This window comes from Dipodomys merriami, unplaced genomic scaffold (genome assembly GCF_024711535.1).
Source record: "Dipodomys merriami isolate MVZ:Mamm:240054 unplaced genomic scaffold, mDipMer1.0.p SCAF_8, whole genome shotgun sequence".
NCBI classification, from domain to species: Eukaryota; Metazoa; Chordata; class Mammalia; order Rodentia; family Heteromyidae; genus Dipodomys; species Dipodomys merriami.
Window position 1 is genome coordinate 11,723,262 of NW_027206401.1, and position 24,046 is coordinate 11,747,307.

Here is a 24,046-nt window from a genome sequence, read left to right on the forward strand (position 1 = left end):
CTAGCTTCCTGTGTTTAAGACCTTACCCAAAAAGACATACTTGTGAAACACATGTCCACATAAGGTTTTCAAAGCCTTTTAAAAATATTTTTTTTAAAAAAGGGCTGGAAAGGTGGCTCAATGGTAGTGTTTGCCTCGCATGCATGAGGCCCTGGGTTTGATTCCTCAGCACCACATAAGCATAGAAAGCAGGAAGTGGTGCTGTGGCTCAAGTGGTAGGGCACCCCCCTTGAGCTGAAGAGCTGAGTAACAGTGCCTAGGCCCAGAGTTCAAGCCCCATGACCGACAAAAAACAAAACTGCAGACTTTTAAGAGTGCTCTTTCTCACTGAGAGTCTCCTCATCAGAATAACTATGGATACTTGCACACAGCAGAGACTTGACTGGAAGTGCTACTTCTGCTTAGGAAGACCTCTGTGTTTCCTTAAGCTCTGGAGCCTTTAGAAAAACTAAGGACTTCTTAAAAAATGTATAAAACCATACATATGAGCAAGATCCCAAAGTGTCACTGCTTTCTCAGCCATCATATTAATAAATCTATCTATACTTGAGGTGTGTTTATTCTGAACTATCTTCTTCCCTGACATTGTCAGTTCTTCACTCTCTCATTGGGCAATTACTTACTGTATAGCCACTGAGGAGGAGCCCTGGGAAAAATGAGGCCAGAGAGAAATAATGAAGTATAGTCTTTGCCTGGAAGAAATGTGACAGTCTACAACATATTGATGGACTAGTGCTGCCTACCTACTCAGCCTTCACAAAGAGAAGCAACAGAGGAACAGCATTTCCTGTGATCTTAGGATTATTTTATGTCTTCCTTCTAGATTCAAACACTACCAATGCATCTTTTGCTTTTTACTTTATTTGGCAAAGCAGCACCGCATAAACTGTGCAGAAACTAGCACACAGCTTACACAGCATGTTAGATTCATATACATTATCAGCAGCAAACTAGAAACAGAAAAAAGGACTCTCAAGTCTCCTGTCATTTTTAAAGAGAAAAGAAAAACTATGTCAGTTATGTCCAATCTGAACAGCTAGGTTTATAGGACATTACCTGACATCTGCTTAAGTTTCAATATTTACAAATGCCTAGTTTTAAGGTAACAAAGCAGCTGATTGTATCTACAACATGCTATTCTATGACACCACATCAAAAGCTTTAAAGAGAAAGCTCATCTCTAGTTTCTTAGTAGCATCTAACAGACATCCAAATATCAAGAATTTTAACTTGTGAGATATTGTTATCTGATGCACAAAAGAAATCTGATAAATTAATACTGGAACAGAATTAAAACGTCCAACAAAAGAAAAGCCACTTCTCAAAATAAATTCATAAACTAAGCTTTCCACTTTGCAGAACCCTTTCTTTTCATATTATTATAGTAAAACGTGGGCATGTTAAAGCAATTACTCACTAATTATACTCTGCATCTTTCCTATACCAGTTTGGTTCTGTGCCTCTCTGAAGAATTAGAAAACCTTACAAAACCACACATTTTCATGCTGAAAATAAGAGTGTAACAAAGTCCAAAACAAGCTGTGATGCTGTTGGTTTCCAAAAAGCTTTAAGGACTGAGATGAGCAATCGTCTGTAATATTATAGATCGGTCAAGCTGATGTTTCTTTTACAGTTCATCCCTGGGGAAGAAAAGAGAAAAATGTAAGTGGCAGTTAATATACTAAAAAAAAGTTTTTTAAAATTGGCTGATAGCTTAGATACAACACTTAAGTCAGTAAAAAATGCACTGACCCCCAAGCAATTAAAAGTATGAACAATTCCAAACTCAAAGCAAAATCCAGCCATCTTTCATGCTACTCCAAAATGAAGTATAAAACCAGAAGATACTGAGTCCTATATTTAGTTCTAAAGATTTAAATTTCTTCCTTCACGATCAAAAAAATCAGAAAAATTATTCCTTTTAGGATCACCTTGATAATAGCTCTTACTGTAAAATGATCTGAATATTTAGACTTCAAATGATTTTTATAGTTACATTCACAAATTAGGCCAAAAAAAAGTCTTTTGCTTAGAGTGTCTGTTATCAATTGTGGAATGGGTCCATCTCAACCCAAACTCTCTGGGAGGAAATGCATCATCTGTAGGTATAATATACCTGTCAGGTGATTTCATAAGGCAGCTTTATCAGCTCCAAAAGAAACCATTCGTTCAGCCAGGTGCAGCAGCACTGTGCCAGCAACTGCCAGTGAGAGGAAGGAAGGAGTAAAAACGCAGCCTAAAATTGTACGGCTTATCAATCCTACCTTAACAGAGCCACCAAAAGTGAAAAAATAAAACTGCCACAAACTCTAAAAGCACTGCTTTTAAGGGTAATTTGAGTAACAAAAAAATTCATTAAAAACTCAAGTACTTTAGGAACAAAGCAAGGTCTTTGCAATTATAACTTTAGTGATTCAGAAAAGAACACTGTATACTACATAGACAGAAAAGGGGGACAGGAGAAGTAAAAGGTGAGAAAATGGCAATAACTGATAATTTTAGATGAAGAACTGCAGGAGCTCCTTATACTGCTTTATCAATCAAACTGTCTAGTAAGAATTAAGATGAAGTTGAGCGCTAGTGGCTCATACTTGCTACAATCTTAGCTATACAGAAGGCTAAGATCTGAGGATTGTGGTTCAAAGCCAGCCCATGCAGTGAATTCTGTAAGACTCTTATCTTGAATTAACCACCAGAAAAATGGAAGTGGTGCTGTGGCTCTAGCACTAGCCTTGAGCATAAAGAGCTCAGGGACAGTGCCCAGACCATGAGTTAAGCCCTATGACTGAACAAAACAAAACAAAACAAACAAAAAAAAGAATTAAGGTAAAATGTTTTGAGAAATTTGTTAAATTTGAATATAACTGAAGTAAAGAATTTATAGCCAGTGACTCATGTCTGTAATCCTACCTACTCAGGAGGCTGAAATCTGAGGATAGCAGTTCAAAGCCAGCTGGGGCAGAAAAGTCCCTGTGAGACTCTTATCTGCAATAAACTACTCAAAAAATCAAGAAGTGGTGCTGTGGCTCAAGTTTGAGAGTGCTAGCCTTGAGTACAAAGAGGCTCAGGGACAGTGCCTAGGCCCTGAGATCAAGCCCCAGAACCAGCAAAACAACAACAAAAAAGTGTCATAAGTAAGTAGTATATTAAGATAATGTCTTTTCTTAAAAGCTGAATTGTTAAGTAATACAAGAATTTGTGTCTGTGTCAGTACTGGGCTTGAAATTAGGGCCAGGGTGCATTCCCTGAGCTTTTATTGTTCAAAGCTCACCGGTGCTTTGCCATTTGACCCACAGCTCTACTTCCAGCTTTTTCTGGCTTTGAACTGTAATCCTTAAATTTCAAGCTCCTGATTATTAGGATTGTGGGCATAAGTCACTGGCACCTGGCGACAAGAAATGATTTAGAACAACCATTTTCCTCTCATGAACTACTTTACTATTACACTATTGTTATCTTTTAAAGGACAAATTATCTTTTCTGATTCCTTTTTATATAGTCTTCTGATAAAAATAAAAATAAAGATTAAAATAAAATAAAAATAAAAATAGCTTTTACCTAATTAATCAGTAAAATATTTGGCTCACAAAGTATCTACTTGTTCTGCTGGGTACCAGGGGCTAATACCTGTAATCCTAGGTAATCAGGAGATAGAGATCTGAGGATTGCCATTTGAAGTCAGCTCAGGCAGGAAAGTCCATGAGACTCTTATCACCAACTAACCACAAGAAAACCAAAGTGGCCTTGTGACTCAGAGTGTCTACACGTAGAGTGCTAGCCTTGAGTGAAAGAGCTTAGGGACAGCACCCAGGTCCTGAGTTTAAGCCCCACAACCAACCAAAACAAAATACAAAATCTATGTATTCTATTTACAAAGAAAATAAATTTTCTTTATAAAGTATGAAGATACTATATTTTTTAAATATATATTTACTTGTTCAAGGTATTAAAAATATTACAAATAAATCCCAACACAGTATAAAATTTACAAATACCTTCTCCATTAAAATTATTTTGGCGAGGTTCACACCTGTAATTTTAACTACTCAGAAGATTGAGATCTGAGGATCAAGGTTCAAAATCTGCCCAGGCAGACGAATTTGTTTTATTTTATTTTTTGGGGTCCGGTCGTGGGGCCTGAACTCTGTGCCTTGGCGCTGTCCCTCAGCTCTTCAGCTCAAGGCTAACGCTCTACCACTTGAGCCACAGCGCCTATTTCAGCTTTTTTCTTTTTGCTTATGTGGTGCTGAGGAATCGAACCCAGGGCCTCAGGCATGCAAGGCAAGCACTCTACCACTGAGCCACCTTCCCAGCCCCAGGCAGAAGAATTTGTGAGAGTTATCTCCAATTAACCAGCAAAAAACCAGAAATGGTTATGTAGTTCAAGTGGTAGAGCAGCAGTCTTGAGCAAAGAAACCAAGTGAAAGCAAAAGGCCCTAAACTGAAACTCCAGTACCAGCACAAAAGAAAAAATGAAGAAGAAAAATAAAGTTTTTTAATAGACTTGCGTTTAGTAATTTATAGTGTCAGGAAAAAACAAAATCTTGCTGCCAAGTGCATAAAACAACTTGTACACACATTTCCAGGGTGTCCCCTGGGTATGTTACTGTCTTTCAGTTTTCACCCTTCACTTTTCTCATTCTTCTTTTTCTTTTGCCAGTCCTGAGGCTTGAACTCAGGGCCTATACACTGTATCTGAGCTTCTTGTGCTCAAGGCTAGCACTCAACCACTTCAGCCACAGTGCCACTTCTAGCTTTTTCTGTTTATGTGGTACTGAGGCATAGAACCCAGGGCTTCTTGAGTGCTAGGCAAGCACTCTACCACTAGGCCACCTTCCCAGCCCTCATATTTCTTTTTGAAAGGACCCTTCCTTCATTTTATTTCAGACTCTTAGCTGAGTATATTCCTGCCTGGACTCTCACTGAACACAAACCCTTTATGAACACAAAGAAATAACAGATTAAACTTTAAAGTTAACTATTGTACCTTCTCCAACATTTTGTTCACCAGTAATGTTATAGTAACATTTTTTAATGTGACATATTTTTAGCTATTTTCTGTACTTTGTTTCAAATTCCAGTATTTTTGTAACTAGAAACACATCTGTGGATGTATAATCTATTTGAATAAATAGAAAATCAACAACAGATAAAGCTAGCATGTTAGTATAGCAAGCATAGTATAGTATAGAAATGGTTTCTAATGATGTAAGCAAAATTAACCTTTCTCTTAAAGCCTAAAGGCTCCAAAATAGACGTATACATAAATATTTAGTAATATTTAAAAATCATCAATAAAAGTTTCTAGAGCTGAGGATGTTAATAAGTGGTACAACACATGTCCACCATGTGTGAGGCCCAGAGTTTGACTTAAAAAAAAAAAAAGTCAGGTGCTCGTGGCTCACACCTGTAATCCCAGCTACTCAGGAGGCTGAGATCTGAGGATCGAGGTTTAAAGCCAGCCTGGGCAGGAAAGTCTGTGAGACTCTTTTTTTTTTTTTTGTCGGTCGTGGGGCTTGAACTCTGGGTCTGGGCGCTGTCCCTCAGCTCTTCAGCTCAAGGCCAGTGCTCTATCATTTGAGCTACAGCGCCACTTCCGGTTTTCTGGTGGTTTATTGGAGATCGGAGTCTCACAGTCTCTCCTGCCCGGGCTGGCTTTGAACCGCGATCCTCAGATCTCAGCCTCCTGAGTAGCTAGGATTACAGGCATGAGCCACCAGCGCCCAGCAGTCTGTGAGACTCTTATCTCCAATAAACCACTAGATAACCAGAAGTGGCACTGTGGCTCAGGTGGTAGAGCACTTGCCTTGAGCTCAAGAGCGCAGGGACAGCGGCCAGGCCCAGAGTTCAAGACCCATGACCGACAAAAAAAAAAAAAAAAAAAGACTGAATTTCTTAGCACAGATGGTTTGGTTTTTTTTTTTTTTGGGGGGGGGGGGTGGTTGTGGGACTTGAACTCTGGGCCTGAACGCTGTCCCTCAGCTCTTCAGCTCAAGGCTAGAGCTCTACCACTTAAGCCACAGTGCACTTCCGCCTTTTTCTGTTTATGTGGTGCTGAGGAATTGAACCCAGGGCCTCATGCATGCAAGGCAAGCGCTCTACCACTGAGCCACCTTCCCAGCCCCAAATGGTTTGGTTTTAATGAGGATAGATGCAGGTTTGAGGAAGGCCTAAATCTATAAGTGGAGAAAAGAGGAAATCACTTCATGCCTTGAACCAAGATCTTCTAAATAGCTTTCTTGAGTTGCTACCATTACAGGTGTGAGCCAATGGCACCTGGCAGTTCTGTAATGTTTTAAGCAAACTAGAAGTGAAGTGAAGGAAAGTTGTAAGTAGTTGCTGATACTACATCTGATTTTAAGTAAAAAGATCAACAGTTTTTCAAATGATTTTCTAAAGGATAGCTGTGTTCCAGGCTACAAATCCAAGAAAATAAATTACACAAGGTGAAAAATAAAATACAATTCTTCATAAAATGTTACAGAAAGGCCATGCTGAAATGTAGTTAAAAGTAAAACATGGCTGGGTGTCGGTGGCTCACACTTGTAATCCTATCTACTTAGGAGGTTAAGATCTGAGGATCACAGTTCAAAGCCAGTCTGTGAGACTCTCATCTCCAGTAAACTACCAAAACAAGCTGAAAGTGGAGCTGTACCTCAAGTGATAGAGCACTAGCTTTAATCACAAAAGCTCAGGGACAGTTCTTAAGCCCAGAGTTCAAGCCCCAAGGAAAAAAAAAAGGCAAAACACTACTGAACATGGTATGCACACCTCCTATAAATCCCAGTAATTTTGCAGCTCAGAAAGTGCTGCTGTGCACTGATTTCCCTTCCTCTCTGCAAGGGGAAGGTGAAGAGGACTCAGACTCTGCTATGGCAAACAGCAAAAGCAGGCATTGGATTTACAGTAAGCCATGCTGTGCAAAGACAGTGTGGTGCGGCATGCTGCTGGCCCTGTGGGTGAGGAGTGAGACGTGGGCACACACTGGATCTTCTACAGGATCCCTGCCCTCCCCAGGAAAGCAAACAGAATAGGTGGAAATCAGATGGCCCAGTCTATGGAGAGGATGGACATTTGCTCCTTTTGGTGGTTCTGAAACAATGGCTGAATGAACTAAGGAAGAAATCAAGCCAAAAGGTAGAATATCCTCTCTGGGATTCTGACCTTTTGAAAAGTGGAACAACTGTGTCTTTCTCCTTCTTGCTCCCTGTAACAATGTACAATGAGACTGAATGAAGCGGGAAATGATGGCCCCATCTAAGTACAGAAACACAGAATGGCTGATAATGAAAATAACCTTATAAAAGGCACTGAACTGCAGCTGAAACTCTCTTAAAAACAAAACACAACACACCTCTGTGCCAACCAAGTCTCACACACCCAGAGATAAGTTCATTTGAAAGAAGGGCAGACCATGCAAATTGTTTCACAAGTTTAATGTAATGGGTTGTTGGTATTTTGATGGAGTAGCATGAAGATGGCAACCAAAAACCAAAAGCAGCCCTTTGCAGTCTAATGTCTTAAAATCCACACCCTTTCACCTTGCAAGTGTGGAAGAAGAAAGAGCAGAAGAGAAAATCACTTCCACCTGGACCACTGCTTTTCCTTATCTGTTAAAGGCACATAAATCACCCCCATCAGAGGCTTCATTTTGACACTGCCATCTTGTAGCTTGTCATACTGCTCCAACATTTGGTTTCCACCTGCCGGACCCACTGGTAATATCAATCTTCCACCAGGCTTTAACTGGTCTATTAGCTAAAGGAAGAGAGAAACAAACATACACATCAATGTACAGATTTTGTATTACTAGTTATCTGACATCACTGTAAAGAACATTCGGTCCATGAGCAGACGAGAGAAACATGCAATAGTCATTCCTTAGTACAGTGGGGCATTGGTCTCAGGACCGCTCAAGCATAGTAGCATGACACAGTATTTGCATATAACCTATGCACATCATCCCAAATACCTTTTCTGCCCCACTACTGGTTAAATACAAGAATGAAGAACCCACATTTACTATGTTAAAAAAAAAAAAGAATAATCATTGAATATCTTGACATGGCAGCTAATCATATGTAGAGAGTCAGAACTAAAAGAAGGTTGTAACAAAGATACTTGGTTTGGTTGGGGACCGGAAGAGGGCCAAGGTACATACTTTAAAGTGTTTTACTCATTTACCTCTCAGCATCCACTACTAAACTCTAGGTTGCTTGATAGAAACTGTATTTTGTTCATTACTGTGCCTCAGCACCTAACATAGTACCACGTACAACTACAATGTTCAACATGTTTGAACTAGGCCACCTGATGTAGCATTATCCTCCCCTGACATAGCAGAAAATTCTAAAGCCTGTGTGTCTGGAGTCTTTGTGATTCAGAAAGAAAGGGAAGGGGAGGAAGGGAAGTATAGAAAATCAACAAGAAATCACTATCATATTGTTGTTGAATGTAGGGCACTACTGAAGCTAAGGTAAGGGAAACCTAATTACATAACTGAATTGAGAAGTACTGCCTCCAGGAAGAAGGACAGGAGGAAGGGACTGGAATATCTAGCGTAAGAATGTGGACATCATTATTAATGAAAACCCAGGGGCTGGGAAGTTGGCTCAGTGGTAGAGTGCTTGCCTCGCATGCATGAGGCCCTGGGTTCGATTTCTCAGCACCACATAAGCAGAAAAAAAAAAGCCGGAAGTGGCGCTGTGGCTCAAGTGTTAGAGCGCTAGCCTTGAGCTGAAGAGCTGAGGGACAGTGCCCAGCTCAGAGTTCAGACCCCATGACCCGACCCCCCGAAAACACATCACTACTCAGTAAAACATCTCTTGTCAAAAATGTTAAATATAGGGCTGGGAAGGTGGCTCAGTGGTAGAGCATTTGCCTTGCATGCCTGAGGCCCTGGGTTCGATTCCTCAGCACCACAGAAGCAAAAAGAAAAAATGCCGGAAGTGGCGCTATGGCTCAAGTGGTAGAGCACTAGCCTTGAGCTGAAGGACAGCGCCCAGGCCCAGAGTTCAGGCCCACAACTGGACCGGACCAAAAAAAAGAAAAAAGTTAAATATAGGCTGAGAAGTTGGCTCAGTGGTAGAGCACTTGTCTTGCATGCATGAGGCCCTGGGTTTGATTCCTCAGCACCACATAAGCAGGAAAAAAAAAGCCAGAAGTGGTGCTGTAGCTCAAGTGGTAGCGTGCTAGCCTTGAGCTGAAGAGCTGAGGGACAGCGCCCAGGCCCAGAGTTCAGGCCCCATGACCGGACCCAAAAAAAAAAAAAAAGTTAAATATAACTTACAGATTGCCACTATTCAAATAATTAAGGAAGAAACATGGCTTTGGATATTTTTACCCCAGAAAAGGGTGCCTGCCCTCAGTGGGTATATCCTATTTTTTCTTTTGTTGATATTTGCAAGTATTCTTTAAGTCATTTTTCTGAATTTTAAGGCCTATAATGAAAAATGTCAGACTTCTTCATCCCGGCCCCAACTCTTTACCTGTGTCTTCTTGTATGATCTTTAGATATCAAATTATATACTAGATAAGGACTGCACTCATTTGCTGTACATCTAGTTCCATCCCTCAATCTAACCAGTCAATTTATTTATACTCAAATCACTTTCAGAGCTGGGAGCTAGTGGTTCATGCTTGTCACCCTAGGAGGAGGCTGAGATTGGAAGGATTCCAATCCAGTCCAGTGCCAGTCCAACTCAGGCAGAAAAGTCTCCAAGATGCCATCTCAACAGAGGAAAACCTAAAATAGGTGCATCCCAGTCAAGGCACTGAACCTAGGCAGGGTATGGGACTGTATCTCAAAATTAACCTTCAAGCCGGGCGCCGGTGGCTCACGCCTATAATCCTAGCTACTCAGGAGGCTGAAATCAGAAGACCGGGAATGTGGCTTAGTGGTAGCGTGCTTACCTAGCATGCACTGGGTTTGATTCCTTAGTACCACATAAATAGAAAAATCTGGAAGTGGGGCTGGGAAGGTGGCTCAGTGGTAGAGCGCTTGCCTTGCATGAGGCCCTGGGTTCGATTCCTCAGCACCACATAAGCAAAAAGAAAAAAGCCAGAAGTGGCACTGTGGTTCAAGTGGTAGAGTGCTAGCCTTGAGCTGAAGAGCTGAGGGACAGCGCCCAGGCTCAGAGTTCAGGCCCTATGACTGGACCCAAAAAAAAAGAAAAATCTGGAAGTGGTGCTGTGGCTCAAGTGGTAGAGTGCTAGTGCCTTGAACACAAGAAGCTCAGGGACAGAGCTGAGGCCCTAATCTCAAGCCCCAGGACTGGGGGCTATAAATAAATAAATAACCTTCAAAATACATGGCAAGGCACAACTCTGAGGTTGCCCGTGTAGCAAGCAAAGGCCCTGAATGAGTATAAATCTACTATTGCCCCCTCACCCAAAAAAACCCTGTTATGACTGTAAATTTGCTGCTGGACCAAGAGATATCCCACAATTGCTTTTTCTATAATTGTTTGGTTATACTGCAACTAAAGTTAAGACTTTCCTTTTTCATTTACTTAATTTCTCTCTCTCTCCTTCACTCTCTCTCCATGCTCACCAACCCCCCCCCAGTTCTGTGTGTGTTTGTGTGTGTGTGTGTGTGTGTGTATGTGTGTGTGTGTGTGTGTGTGCACCAGTCATAGGGTCTGAGTGGTGTCCCTTGGCATTTTTGCTCAAGGCTAGAGCTCTACTTTAAGCCACAGCTCCACTTCTGTTTTTTGGTGGTTAATTGGAGCCTCATGGGCTTTCCTGCCCAGTCTGGCTTTGAAACATTAATCCTCAGATCTCAGCCTTCTGAGTAGTTAGGATTACAGGCATGAGCCACTGGCACCTGTGTTTTTATCCCCTCTACCCTTTTTTTTTTTTTTTTTTTGTCAGTCGTGGGGCTTGAACTCTGGACCTGGGCGCTGTCCCTCAGCTCTTCAGTTCAAGGCGAGCGCTCTACCACTTGAGCTACAGCGCCACTTCCGGTTTTCTGGTGGTTTATTGGAGATAGGAGTCTCACGGTCTCTCCTGCCCGGGCTGGCTTTGAACCGCGATCCTCAGATCTCAGCCTCCTGAGTAGCTAGGATTACAGGCGTGAGCCACCAGCGCCCGGCTCCCCTCCACCCTTTTTTAAAAAATAGTAAGTGGGTTTGAACTTGGCCCTTACACTCTCACTAGGCTTTCTTCCTTCTGACTAGTGCTCTACAATGTAAGCCTCTATTCTGGTATTTGTTGGCTAATTGGAGATGAAGTCTTCTGGACTTTTCTGCCTGGGTTAGTTTTGAACCTGCATCTTCCAGGTCTCAGCCTCCTAAGTAGCTAGAATTATGGGCATGAACCCGACTGTAAATTTCTTAGAAAATGTTTCCTAATCTTTCTACCTTACAACAGCTTCTAAATTTTCATATTAGATACCAACTCTATTAATTAATGCTCTTTTGTTGTCTCTGCAGATTCCCCTCTAGTCCTACTGGACTTCTCTTTGTAATAATCCTGGGAACTCTTACCACTTCTCTCCGACTAAGCTACCACTCTTCCTAGACCCATGACTTTCTGTCTTCAGTCTTTCTGGTCTGTCTTGTTCCAGTTTCTTTTTTTATGTTGTTATCCATACAATTCCTCCAAAAGCATTTTGTAAAACAGTGTGTGGAACATGAGACTGGAATTTGCAAATCTAAAAGCATCTTTATTCATTTGGAGGTAGTGTTCAGAGAGAATTCCCCTAATTTTCATCTCTTTATAACTAAGCTAAACATGAAAAAAAGTACCTGTGTATAATTTATGTTTGACAGAAACCTAGTGTTTCAGTGAACTTAACCACAGAGTATTGGAGGCTGACATAAGATTATTTGAATATGGGTTGGGAATGTGGCTTAGTGGTAGGGTGCTTGCCTAGCATGCATGAAGCCCAGGGTTAGATTCCTCAATAGCACATAAATAGAAAAAGCCGGAAGAGGTGCTGTGGCTCAAGTGGTAGAGTGCTAGCTTTGAGCAAAAGAAGCTCAGGGACAATGCCCAGGCCCTGAGTTTTATCCCAACTGGCAAAAAAAAGAAAGGAAAAGCAAAGAACAAGAAAAAAGAAAAAAAGATTATGTGAATATTCCTAAGATGAAAAATCAACATTGTACTTTGAAGTTGGGCATGGTAGCTCACGCCTATAATCCTAGCTCTCAGGTGGCTGAGATCAGGAGGATCTTTGCTCTAGGCTGGCCGGGGGGAAGGAGGAGAAGCTCAGAAGACTCTTCAGTGAAAAAGCTAGGTGAGGTGGCATGTACCTGTCATCCCAGCTAAAGCATAAAACATAAAATAGGAGGACTGTGTCCCAGGTTCACACCTATGCAAAAACCAAAACCCTATCTCAACAAAATGGACAGTGAAAAAAAAAAAAGGCTGCATAGCATATGGCTGAGTTAAATGCCACTACCACCAAAAAAAAAAATTATACCTTACATGTAATAGTCTTTCTTTTCATTGCAAACCAGGCAAATCTTACTAGTTTTTTAAAGAGTCAGTTCAGGTTTCATCAGTATATGAAGTCTCCTTGATGCTGCCAAATTCTTTCCCTCATATGCATGCTTTCTATCTAATATGTATCATGTTAATTATTAACTATCACATTATTAAAAATAAAATCCTAAGTACATTCTAAACAGCATCTACAAGGCACTTTGTGTATAAATCTTGAGAGCGTTAGCTGAATAAAACACAAGCAGAAAACCCCAACTCACTGCCTGGGGCACAACTGGGGCTGCCGCTCCCACGTGAATAGCATCATAAGGAGCTTCTTCAGCATATCCCATTCTTCCATCACCCACTGGAAAATAAAGGTTTGTTTTAAAATTGGTGCCGGTCAAGTGAAAAATCAATGTCAGAAAGATCAAAGACCTAAACATGAAAAGATCAAATGTAAAGAAAGAGTATAAAGACATATCTTTATGACTTCAGGTAGGTATAAACAGGACATAGAAAGCCCTGGGGTACTGGTGGCTAATGCTTGTAATCCCAGCTACTCAGAAGGCTGAGATCTGAGGATTGTGGTTCGAAGTAGCCTCGGCAAGAAAGTCTGTGACTTTTACACACACACACACACACACACACACACACACACACACACACACACACACACACACACACACACACACACACACACACACACACACACACACACACACACAGCTGGGAAAAATTAGTAAGTCTGAAAAAGAAGAATTTCAGAAGTGGCTCTGTTTCGGCAAGAAAGTCTGTGACACACACACACACACACACACACACCGGGAAAGTCTGTGACACACACACACACACACACACACACACACACACACACACACACACACACACACACACACACACACACACACACACACACACACACACACACACACACACACACACACACACACACACACACACACACACACACACACACACACACACACACACACACCGGGAAAAATTAGTAAGTCTGAAAAAGAATTTCAGAAGTGGCTCTGTTTCTTAGTGGTAGAACACTGGCCTTGAGCAAAAAGAGCACAGGGACAGGCCCCAGGCCCCAAATTCAAACCCAACAACTGACCAAAAAAATAAAAAAAATAAATAAAATTAAAAAAAAAAAAAAATATATATATATATATATATATATATATATTTCTATATCTCCATTAAAGGGGACCATGGCTGAAGATGGACTGTAGTGATACAGCACCTGCCTAGCATGGATAAGCCCTGAATCTGATTGCCAGCAGCAGGGAGGAAAAATGGGCAAGGGGGAGTAAGATGAAAAATGCACACTATGTGGGAAGACTTTTGTTTTTGTCTTTTCTTTTTTCTTTTGGAGGAGGGGTGAGGGCAGTGGTTGTGGGGCTTGAACTCTGGGGCTGGGCGCTGGCCCTCAGCTCTTCAGCTCAAGGTGAGTGCTCTACTTCTTGAGCCACAGCACCACTTTCAGTTTTCTGGTGGTTTACTGGAAATAAGTCTCACGGACTTTCCTGCCAGGGCTGGCTTTGAACCACGATCCTCAGATCTCAGCCTCCTTAATAGCTAGGATTATTGGCAAAAGCCACCAGTGCCCAGTCTATGGGGGAAGATTTATGATGTAAATGGCCAACTAAGGGATGGTCTCTAGAAGATCTATGTCAAGGAAAAATACAAACAATCCAATACCTAAACAAGTACTTCTCAAAAGAAGTAACAAAATGGGCAAACATGGGGGAAAGTCTTGAACCTCACTCGTTAATAGGAAAATTCCAAATTAAAATCTCTAAGAGATACAATACTGTACACATTTAGATAGGCAAAATAAATATTCCTCTCAAAGTGAATGTAGAAGAATGCAATATAATTATAATTATTATTATTATTAGCTCAGTATAATTCAGCTTATATCACCATAAAAATAACAAAATTCTCTGAAAAATAAAGTTTTCTGGTACTTACCAACTAGCTGCACTCTCCCTGAAGATAACAGTGTTGAATCGTCCTTTCGGACATTATTTATTGAGTCATCTACTAGCTCTTTAATGTGATCAATTCCTATGACTTTTCCACTATGACCAACCTGTGAAAGAGAAAATAATTTAAGAGTATACTGAGCTAAATTGATGTTCCTTTTAAGCTAGGCACTGGTGGCTCACACCTATACTCCTAGCTATTCAGAAAGCTGAGATCAGGAGGATTATGGTTTAAGGCCTACCCAGGCAGAGAAGTTCACTAGACCCTAAAATAACTAGAAAAAGTGTGGTTCAAGTGGCAGAGTGCCAGCCTAGCAAGTATGAGGCCCTGAGTTCAAAACTAGTACCATCAAAAAAGTTCCCTTAACGTCATATTCTACGATGAGAATTCAAAACCAAAAGGCTAGCTGGGTGCCAGTGGCTCACACCTTAATCCTAGCTTCTGGGGAAGCTGAGAGATAGAATCATGGTTCTAAGCCAGCCAAAATGGGAAAGGTCCTAAGATTCTTATCTCCAATTAACCAGCAAAAAGCCAGAAGAAGAGGTGCTGTAGCTCAAGTGGCAGGGCACTAGCCTTGAGCAAAAAGGCACAGGGAGAGCAACAGGCCCGGAGTTCCAGTCCCAAGACTGATACAAAAGGAAAAAAAAAGAAAAGAAAAAAGAATATGAGACTCAGTGGAAAGGACTTGACCTCTTCAAAACACTTGAAAGAAGTATGTGAAACATCATTACATGTTAGGTGCTATTCTAGTTGCTCAGGATGCAACAATGAAAAAACTAAAAAGATGAAATTTTTACTTCTCTCTGGAGTTGATAGTCTGTAAGCCTAAAGATTATATATTTATGGCAAGTTACAAGGATTCTAGTCCAAGATGGATTCGTAAATCTCAACTAGACCAGAAATCTTCCAATCTGGCTCAAAGGTACAAGATTTCACATAACCAATCTGATAAGATGATCTGAGCACAGGAGAACCTTTACTATGCTTTTTTGGGTACTCATCTAATATTCTGGATAATCTTTACCATATAAACCTCAGGCAACAAAAGTGGAAGTATAAAAAGCAAGGCATTCTTCCAATGTAAAAGAAGTTCTGACTTCATTCATAATAAACCTATAGGAGTGTCTATAAACCAAATTCATTCTTTTCTGACAGACAAATGTAGCTGACTGCCATTGTAAGAGCACAATGTAGAGCCTGACTGATAATAAAGCTAAGATGGGAAACACAGAGGCATAGCAAGATCCAGAGAGAAACTTACTGTCAATAACATCTAGGACACAGATTTTTCAATTATGTAACCTAAGTATTTTCATTTCAACTTTGCTATTTGGGGTTAAATATTATGCCACTTGCAACAATAACATGTTCAAAGTACCATCTCTTGTGTGTGCATTTGAGTTTGTGTGTGTGTGTGGGGGGGTGTGTACACACACATGCTAACTACTGAAAATCTGAACTCTACTTCCCTCATGGCTAGTACTCTACTATTGAACCCTGCTTCCAATCTGGCATTTTTGCTTGTTAACTGAAAATAGAGACTCACAGACTTTGTTGCCTGGGTTGGCTTCAAACCAAGATCCTCAGATCCCAGCTCCTAGGTAGCTAGATTACAGGTAGGAAAGACCTGGCTCAATTGTTACCTTAATAGAACAAAACGCACAAATATGTTTCTGTCAGAATTAGAATACAAAACTCTTACCATACGTGCAAAACATGCAGTGAGGATTCCGCTTCCAGACCCTACATCCAGAGCTTTAGCTCCTTCGTGCAATTGATCAAAAAGAAGTTCTAGTGCGTAGGCATGCTGTCAAAAGAAAACAATCCAAACATTCATTCTTTCTAACACTCCACAATATATGCACAATACCAACTTTCCAGTTTTTCTACTAGTATCTCATATGAAGACAAAAAATGAAATTATTCACTTAATCTATGATGACAAAAAATGAAATTATTCACTTATGAATTAAATAAGAAAATTTTCTGTTTGACTACAATTCTTACATTTAGAGAAATTGGTCCAGTAATTTTAGATACCCAGAGTGAATTAAAATTCAAAGACAAAATTATACAGAGAGATTTCAGTGAAAAGCCACCTCCTATTTATACCCCCAACTATCCAGTTTTGCCCTCTAAAGCATCCAATGTTTCCAATTTCTTTTAAAAAAATTGTTTTATGGGCTGGGAAGGTGGCTCAGTGGTAGAGCGCTTGCCTTGCATGCATGAGGCCCTGGGTTCAATTCCTCAGCACCACATAAGCAAAAAGAAAAAAGCCGGAAGTGGCGCTGTGGCTCAAGTGGTAGAGCGCTAGCCTTGAGCTGAAGAGCTGAGGGACAGCACCCAGGCCCAGAGTTCAGGCCCCACGACTGGACCCCCCAAAAAAAACAAAACAAAACAAATTGTTTTATGTATACTGAGCAAAAACACATCCTAATTTAAAGGATCATTCATATCAATCCTTAAACAGCATATTCATTTATTATTTTTTGTGCCATTCCTAGGGCTTGAACTCAGGGTCTGTGCTCTGTCCCTGAGCTTTTTTGCTGAAGGTTAGCACTCTATCACTTGAGCCACTGCTCTACTTCTGGCTTTTTGCTGGTAAACTGGAGCTAAGAGTTTCACAGACTTTGCTTCTTGGGCTGGCTCTGAATAGTGATCATCATATCTCAGCCTCCTGAATAGCTAGGATTATAGGCATGAGCCACTGGGTGGCCCAGCTCCAGCTTGTTCATTTTTCATGGCTTGGGGGGGGGGGCGGTCATACTCTGGAATGGAAGAATTTAATAACATATTTCACTAGTGAAGATTTAAGTTATTTGTAATCTATAACTATCTTAATATAACAATCTATGTAAGATAATAATGTAAAAAATACCTTATATTGGTATTAAATTGCTAAAAGTAAAATGGAAGGAATCAAAAGACACATATTTTATGTTTACAGTGTACATAAATTATAAATAAAAATCATATTGGTTATGCTATGGATCAGCATTATCCTCCTTTTTTTTTTTTGATTGGTCATGGGGCTTGAACTCTGGGCCTGGGCGCTGTCCCTCAGCTCTCCAGCTCAAAGCGAGCATTCTACCACTTGAGCCACAGCACCACTTCTGGTTTTCTGGCGATTAATTGGGGATGAGTCTCACGGACTTTCCTGCCCAGGCTAGCTTTGAACCATGATCCTCAGTTTTCAGCAACCTAAGTAGCTAGGATTACAGGCGTGAGCCACCAGCACCCAGCTTAAGAAGTGTTCTTTTTGGGGCTGGGAAGGTGGCTCAGTGGTACAGCACTTGCCTTACATGTATGAAGCCCTGGGTTCGATTCCTCAGCACCACATAAGCACAAAAAAATGGAAGTGGCACTGTGACTCAAGTTGGTAGAGTGCTAGCCTTGAGCTGGAGAGCTGAGGGACAGCACCTAGGCCCAGAGTTCAGCCCACGACCAGCAAAAAAAAAAAAGTGTTCTTTAAAAAATAATAATAATAATGAACTAGTCAAACACTACCAGGGATAGAAAATTAAATTCAGAATGGGAAATTCTATAGGACAAAGAACTATCTTTGTCAATAAGTAATGCTTAAGAGAAGGGGTCTAAAAGCTGGATGTGGTGACATACACCTGTCATCTCAATACTCCAAGGCTGGGATGATGATCATGAGTTTGAGGCCAACCTAAACTACATAACAAGATGGCTCTCGCCTATAATCCTAGCTACTCAGGAGGCTAAGATCTGAAGATCACGGTTCAAAGCCAGCCCGAGCAGGTAAGTCCTTGAGATTCTTATCTCCAATTAACCACCAAAAAACTGGAAGTGGCACTGTGGCTCAGGCAGTAGAGCTATCATCACCTTGAGCTGAAGAGCTCAGGGACAACTCCCAAGCTCAAAGTTCAAGCCCCACAACCGACAAAAAGAAAAAAAAAAAAAAGATGCTGTCTCAAAGAAAAACTATTAAAATTAAACGATTTTTAGCTGTGCACCAATGGCTCACACCTATCCTACCTACTACTCAGGAGGCTGAGATCTGAGATTGTGGTTCAAAGCCAGCCCTGGCAGGAAAAGTCTGTAAGACTCTTATCTCCAATTAACTACCAAAAAAAAGCTGGAAGTAGAGCTGTGACTCAAGAGATAGAGCACTAGCCTTGAGCAAAAAAGCTCAGAGACAACACCAAGGGCCTGAGTTCAAGCCCTAGGACTAGCACACACATGTGCATACAGGCACGCACACGCATACACACTGGATTTTAATCACTAATACAAGATAAAAAAGATGCAATGTCTGGACTTTATTTGGATACTGACTTAAGCAATTAGTTCTAAAAACCTTTTTCAAACATCTGCAAAACTGAACATGTATTTGGTACAATATTAAGGAATACTAATGTGATTATAGTATAATAACACTGTACACTTGTGTGAGTAGTCTTTGATATGTATATTATTTAGGCTGGAATATTAGACTTTCAGAAGCTTCTGAAGGTCTAGAAATTTCTAATAATAAAATAATAAGCATTAGACTATAAAAAAATGAAAGTACTCAAGGAAACTAACTCACATAATATCTAGCTTTCCTTAATCTAGAAAGGAAGACAGAAGGGACTTGGTCCAAGGTATGGACTGTACTGAGTTTCAAAGGTTTAATCAAATTAAAAAAATAATATATATCACTTGCACAAGGGAGGTTTCATTGTGACATTTCCACACATGCACAACATATCCTGACCAACCTTATCTACTCTGTCTTCCCCATCGCATTCACTGCCTCAAAACAACTTCAGCAGGTTGCACTGTTTTATTTCCACACATACAAAAGAACAAATTCAACCAATTCATCTTCATTCAGTCTTTGGTTAGCCTCCCCCCACCCTCTCCTGCTGGTATACACTCACCCAATGAGCTTGTTTTACTTTCCTGTACAGGATTTTCTTTTTTAAAGATGGATATGTTAAGTTCCATTCAGCTTTAAAATGTCAAGGCCTAGCCGGGCACTGGTGGCTCACGCCTGTAATCCTAGCTACTCAGGAGGCTGAGATCTGAGGATCTGGGTTCAAAGCCAGTCCAGGCAATAAACTCCGTAAGACTCTTGTCTCCAATAAACCACTAGAAAACCGGAAGTGGTTCAAGCGGCAGAGTGCTCGCTTGAGCTGAAGAGCTCAGGGACAGTGCCCAAGGCCAGAGTTCAAGACCCACAACTGACCAAAAAAAAAAAAAAAAAAAAAGTCAAGGCCTTTGACTAGCTTATTCCATATTTTTATTACTTTAGCTAATCCTTTTCTGTATAAACTATGCTCACTTCTAAGTTTAAAACAACATATTGTAAGGATTTTATTTTCTTTTTGTGCCCATCCTGGGGCCTGAACTCAGGGCCTAGGACTCTCATTGAGCTTTTTTTTTGGCTAAAAGCTAGCACTCTACCATTTGAGCCACTATTGCACTTCTGGCTGTGTGTGTGCGCCTGTCTGTCTGTGTGTCAGTATGTGTCTGTGTGATTAATTGGAGACAGGCTTTCCTACCTGGACCAGCTTCAAACTGTGATCCTAAGGTCTCAGCCTCTTAAGTAGCTAGGATTACAGGTGTGAGCCACCAGCGCCCAGCTAGATTTATTTTTTTAAGTTATGAAAAGTTCAAACCCACAGAATATTTGGAAATAACACGAACATGCTTTTTTCCTCACATACATCCCCCATTTCTTTATACTGTGCCACAATGTTTTACCAAATCTTCTGAAAATAGACTGTGGCTATCATACTTCACTCCTACACATTTCAGCATACACCTGCCAAAAAACAAGATCTGCCAAAAAAAAATAATAGGGACATCTTCCTTCACAACACTTACCTCAGATCCATATAATCCCTACCACCCTAGCAAAGACTGTCACCCTATATACCACACTTGGGTTCCTCAGTTGTTCTCAAAATATTCTTTGCAGATGTTTTTCTCAATCCTCTAAGTGTTCATGCATTTGCCAAATGAGAATATCTTCCTTCAACTCTCCTCTTCCACCTTCGTTCTGTTCTTCAGCACACTCACTATATTAAGAGTCCTGTCCAGTTGTTGCTACAGACAGTGCTCCACATTCTACATATGTCTACTTTCTCAGGGTTAGATTAAGATAAAGACTTTTAAAAGAGCACTACACAGCTCTTGCTGGGCACCTCCCCTTTCAGCCCATCAAGAGGTGCATGCTGAGTCATCTACTACTAGACACTAGGCTGTTCGCTGTGGCCACTCAGGAAAAGCAGGTGACCAATAGATCACATTATTTTCAAGGCATTATTTTTTATGAATAAAAGAGAGACAAACTTGAAATCTTGTGAATATTTCTGTTCTCCAACATTCTTCCCCTTAATGGTTTTAAATTTACTGATTATCTTTGCCTATATTAAGAAGATTGATATAATTTTAGCCGGGTGCCAGCAGCTCATACCTGTAATACTAGCTGAGATCTGAGGATCATGGTTCAAAGCCAGCCCAGAGAAAAAAGTCCTTGTGGGACTTACAATTAACCACTCAAAAACTGGAAGTAGAACTGAGGCTCAAAGTGGTAGAGCACTAGCCTTGAGCAAAAGGCACTGAGTTCAAGCCCCACCACCACCACCAACAACCAAAAAAAAAAAGTTTAGAATAAAATTTTAGAATTTATATTATTCCCCATACATATATTAATTGACGTTCTTCTGTTTTTTATGGCTTGATGCAATAGCTTACACCTGTAATCCCAGCTCCTCAATAGGTGGAGATCTAGAACATTAGGGTTTAAGGTCAGCCCAGGCAAAAAAGTTAGATTATATCTCAACAACAACAACAAAAATCTGGATTGCCTGCCAGGCGCCAGTGGCTTACACCTGTAATCCTAGCTACTCAGGAAGCTGAGATCTGAGGATCACAGTTCAAAGTCAGCCAGGGCAGGAAAGTCCATGAGACTCTTATTGCCAATAAACCACTAAAAACCGGAAGTGGCGCTGTGGCTCAAGCGGTAGAGCGCTCGCCTTGAGCTGAAAACTGCAGGGACAGCATCCATGCCCAGAGTTCAAGCCCCATGACCAACAGAAAAAAAAAAATCTGGGTTGCCTAGTGCTGGTAGCTCATTCCTGTAATCCTAGCTACTTAAGAGATCTGAGGATTGCAGTTCAAAGCCAGCCCAGGCAGGAAAGTCAGTGAAACTTTTTTTTTTTTTTTTGGGGGGGGGGGTCAGGTCGTGGAGTCCGAACTCAAGGCTAGCACTCTACCACTTGAGCCACAGCACCACTTCCAGCTTTTTTCGTTTTATTTATGTGGTGCTGAGGAATCGAACCCCGAGGTCTCCTGCATGCAAGGCAAGCGCTCTACCACTGGGCCACCTTTCCAGCCCGAGTGAGACTCTTATCTATACCAGAAGTGGAGTTGTGGCTCCAAGTGGTACAGTGCTAATCTTTTTTTTTTTTTTTAAATATTGCTATTATAAAGTTAATATACAGAGGGGTTACAGTTACGTAAGTCAGGCAAGGAAACATTTCTTTTTGGACAATGTCACCCCTTCCCTTGTTCTTTCAAAGTGCTAGTCTTGAGCACAAAAAGCTCAGGGACAGTGCCCAGGCTCCACCACAAAAAAAAAAAAAAAAAATCTGGGTTTGGTTGCTTATGCCTCTCATCTCATCTCAGCTACATAGAAAGCTTACGTAGAAGGAGAGTAGTTCAAAGCTAGCTCAGAGAGAAAAGTCTGAGATTCTTATCTCCAACTCACGATAAAAAATCCAGAAGCATTCCCACCAACAATGAAGTAAGGTTCCTTTCTGTCCACATCCCCTCCAGCATCTGTTGTTGTTAGAGTTCTTGATTTTTGCTGTTCTAACTGGAGTGAGGTGATATCTCAATGTTGTTTTGATTTGCATTTCTTTTATGGCTAGGGATGTTGAACATTTCTTCATGTGTCTATTGGCCATCCTTCTTTCTTCTTCAGAGAAGCTTCTCTTTAAGTCTTTCGCCCACTTATTTATTGGGCAGTTGTTTCTTTGAGGATTTGTTGCCCCTCAGTAGATGAATGGATCAAGAAAATGTGGTATATATACACAATGGAATTCTATGCCTCCATCAGAAAGAATGACATTTCCCCATTTGTTAGGAAATGGAAAGGTTTGGAAAAAATTATATTAAGTGAAGTAAGCCAAGCCCAAAGAAGCATAGGTCCCATGGTTTCCCTTATTTGCAATATCTAGTATAGGTATGAGTCAAGCGGAAAAGGTCAGATAATGTGATGTTAGGAAAATGAACCCTTAAATATGTATTTTAATGTTTTCGTTTCTTTCATGCATGTGTTTCTAACGCATTTATAAGATTATTTCTTTGTTGCTTTGTATGTCCCTCCCCCACAGTGTAACCCCCGCTTTCACTATATTTGATGTCAGTATAACATGTGGAGGAGATGGGGACAAACAAGTCGTTTAAGGATTCAGGTGGACCTGTTGCAACAATGAGAAGTACAAAATGTCATGTCAAAACCAACTTTACAATGTCGGTGTGGGGGGGGGAGGGGGGTATAATTGGGTGGGGGGAGGGGGGAGGCTGGGAAGGGAGGTGAAGGGTAAACAAAGGAGGAGGCTGCAATGCTTGGTAAGAAATGTATGCATTATCCTGCCCATGTAATTGTAGCCCCTCTGTACAGTATGTTCTCAAATAAAATTAAATTAAATTAAAAAAAAAAATCCAGAAGCAGAGCTGTGGCTCAAAGGTCAGAGAGGGGCAGCCTTAAGCAAAAAGGCCAAGTGAGGGCACGAGGCCCTGAGCTCAAGACCTAGTGCCAGCACACACCAACAAACTGCCACCACCCACACACAAAAGATGAATGTTGGGCTGGGAAGGTGGCTCAGTGGTAGAGCGCTTGCCTTGCTTGCATGAAACCCTGGGTTCGATTCCTCAGCACCACATAAGCAGAAAAAGCTGGAAGTGGTGCTGTGGCTCAAGTGGTAGAGCCCTAGCTTTGAGCTGAAGAGCTGAGGGACAGTGCCCAGGCCCAGAGTTCAGGCCCCACGACTGGCCAAAAAACAAAAGATGAATGCTCTACAATGTGAATTTCATCTTAATAAAGCAGTTTTGCTTTTAAATTTGAAAACTGTATCCTCTGACATGGAAAAATTTCTGTTTTGTTTGGCAGTGACGGGACGCCTAGGACTAAACTTCAGGGAGAGGGAAAATAACACACTATTTCCTTTTACTGGGAATCAGTTCTCCAAAATAACTTTAGGATTAGGTGAAGGCTTCACATGCATCTTCCTCGTTTTGCTGTTTGTTTTGTTGTTGTTGTTTTGCAGACAGGGTCTTGCTATATATAGCTCAGGCTGTCCTAGCTACCCTTGAATATGCAATGCTCCTACCTCAACTTCCCCAACATTGGAATTAAAGATGCGTGCCACTACATCTGGCTCCTACACACTTTTCATTTGAAGTAGCACTTCAATTTGTAAAGTCTTAAGAAAATAACCTTTTTAAAATCATTAATTTCTTTGAATACATAATGTGTAAAGAAGCCATTCCTTTTCCATAGTTAAAAAATGAAAATAAAGAAAGAAATAGATAACAGATCTAGGGCATAGAGTGATGAGTTGATCTCATTTCTACTTTTATGCTCCAAGCATCTAAT

The 24,046-nt window shown here is 40.9% G+C and overlaps 1 protein-coding gene across 3 annotated transcripts in view; it reads right to left on the bottom strand.

Moving 5' to 3' along the window:
• Nucleotides 1-845: 845 nt before the first annotated feature.
• Nucleotides 846-24,046, bottom strand: part of Pcmt1 (protein-L-isoaspartate (D-aspartate) O-methyltransferase) — a 45,931-nt gene continuing 22,730 nt past the window's right edge. The window contains exons 4-9 of one of the 3 annotated variants that reach the window (XR_011369436.1): nt 16,130-16,234; nt 14,413-14,533; nt 12,708-12,793; nt 7,589-7,758; nt 2,117-2,200; nt 846-1,640 (exon numbers count right to left, since the gene is read on the bottom strand). Coding sequence is in view for 2 of the 3 variants with exons in the window: in XM_070010959.1 (XP_069867060.1) it covers nt 1,628-1,640; nt 7,589-7,758; nt 12,708-12,793; nt 14,413-14,533; nt 16,130-16,234 (495 nt within the window). In the remaining variant the exon portion in view is untranslated. Of the gene's footprint in view, nt 1,641-2,116; nt 2,201-7,541; nt 7,759-12,707; nt 12,794-14,412; nt 14,534-16,129; nt 16,235-24,046 lie in introns of all 3 variants that reach the window. The other 2 variants (XM_070010959.1, XM_070010960.1) reach the window with 2 other exon arrangements.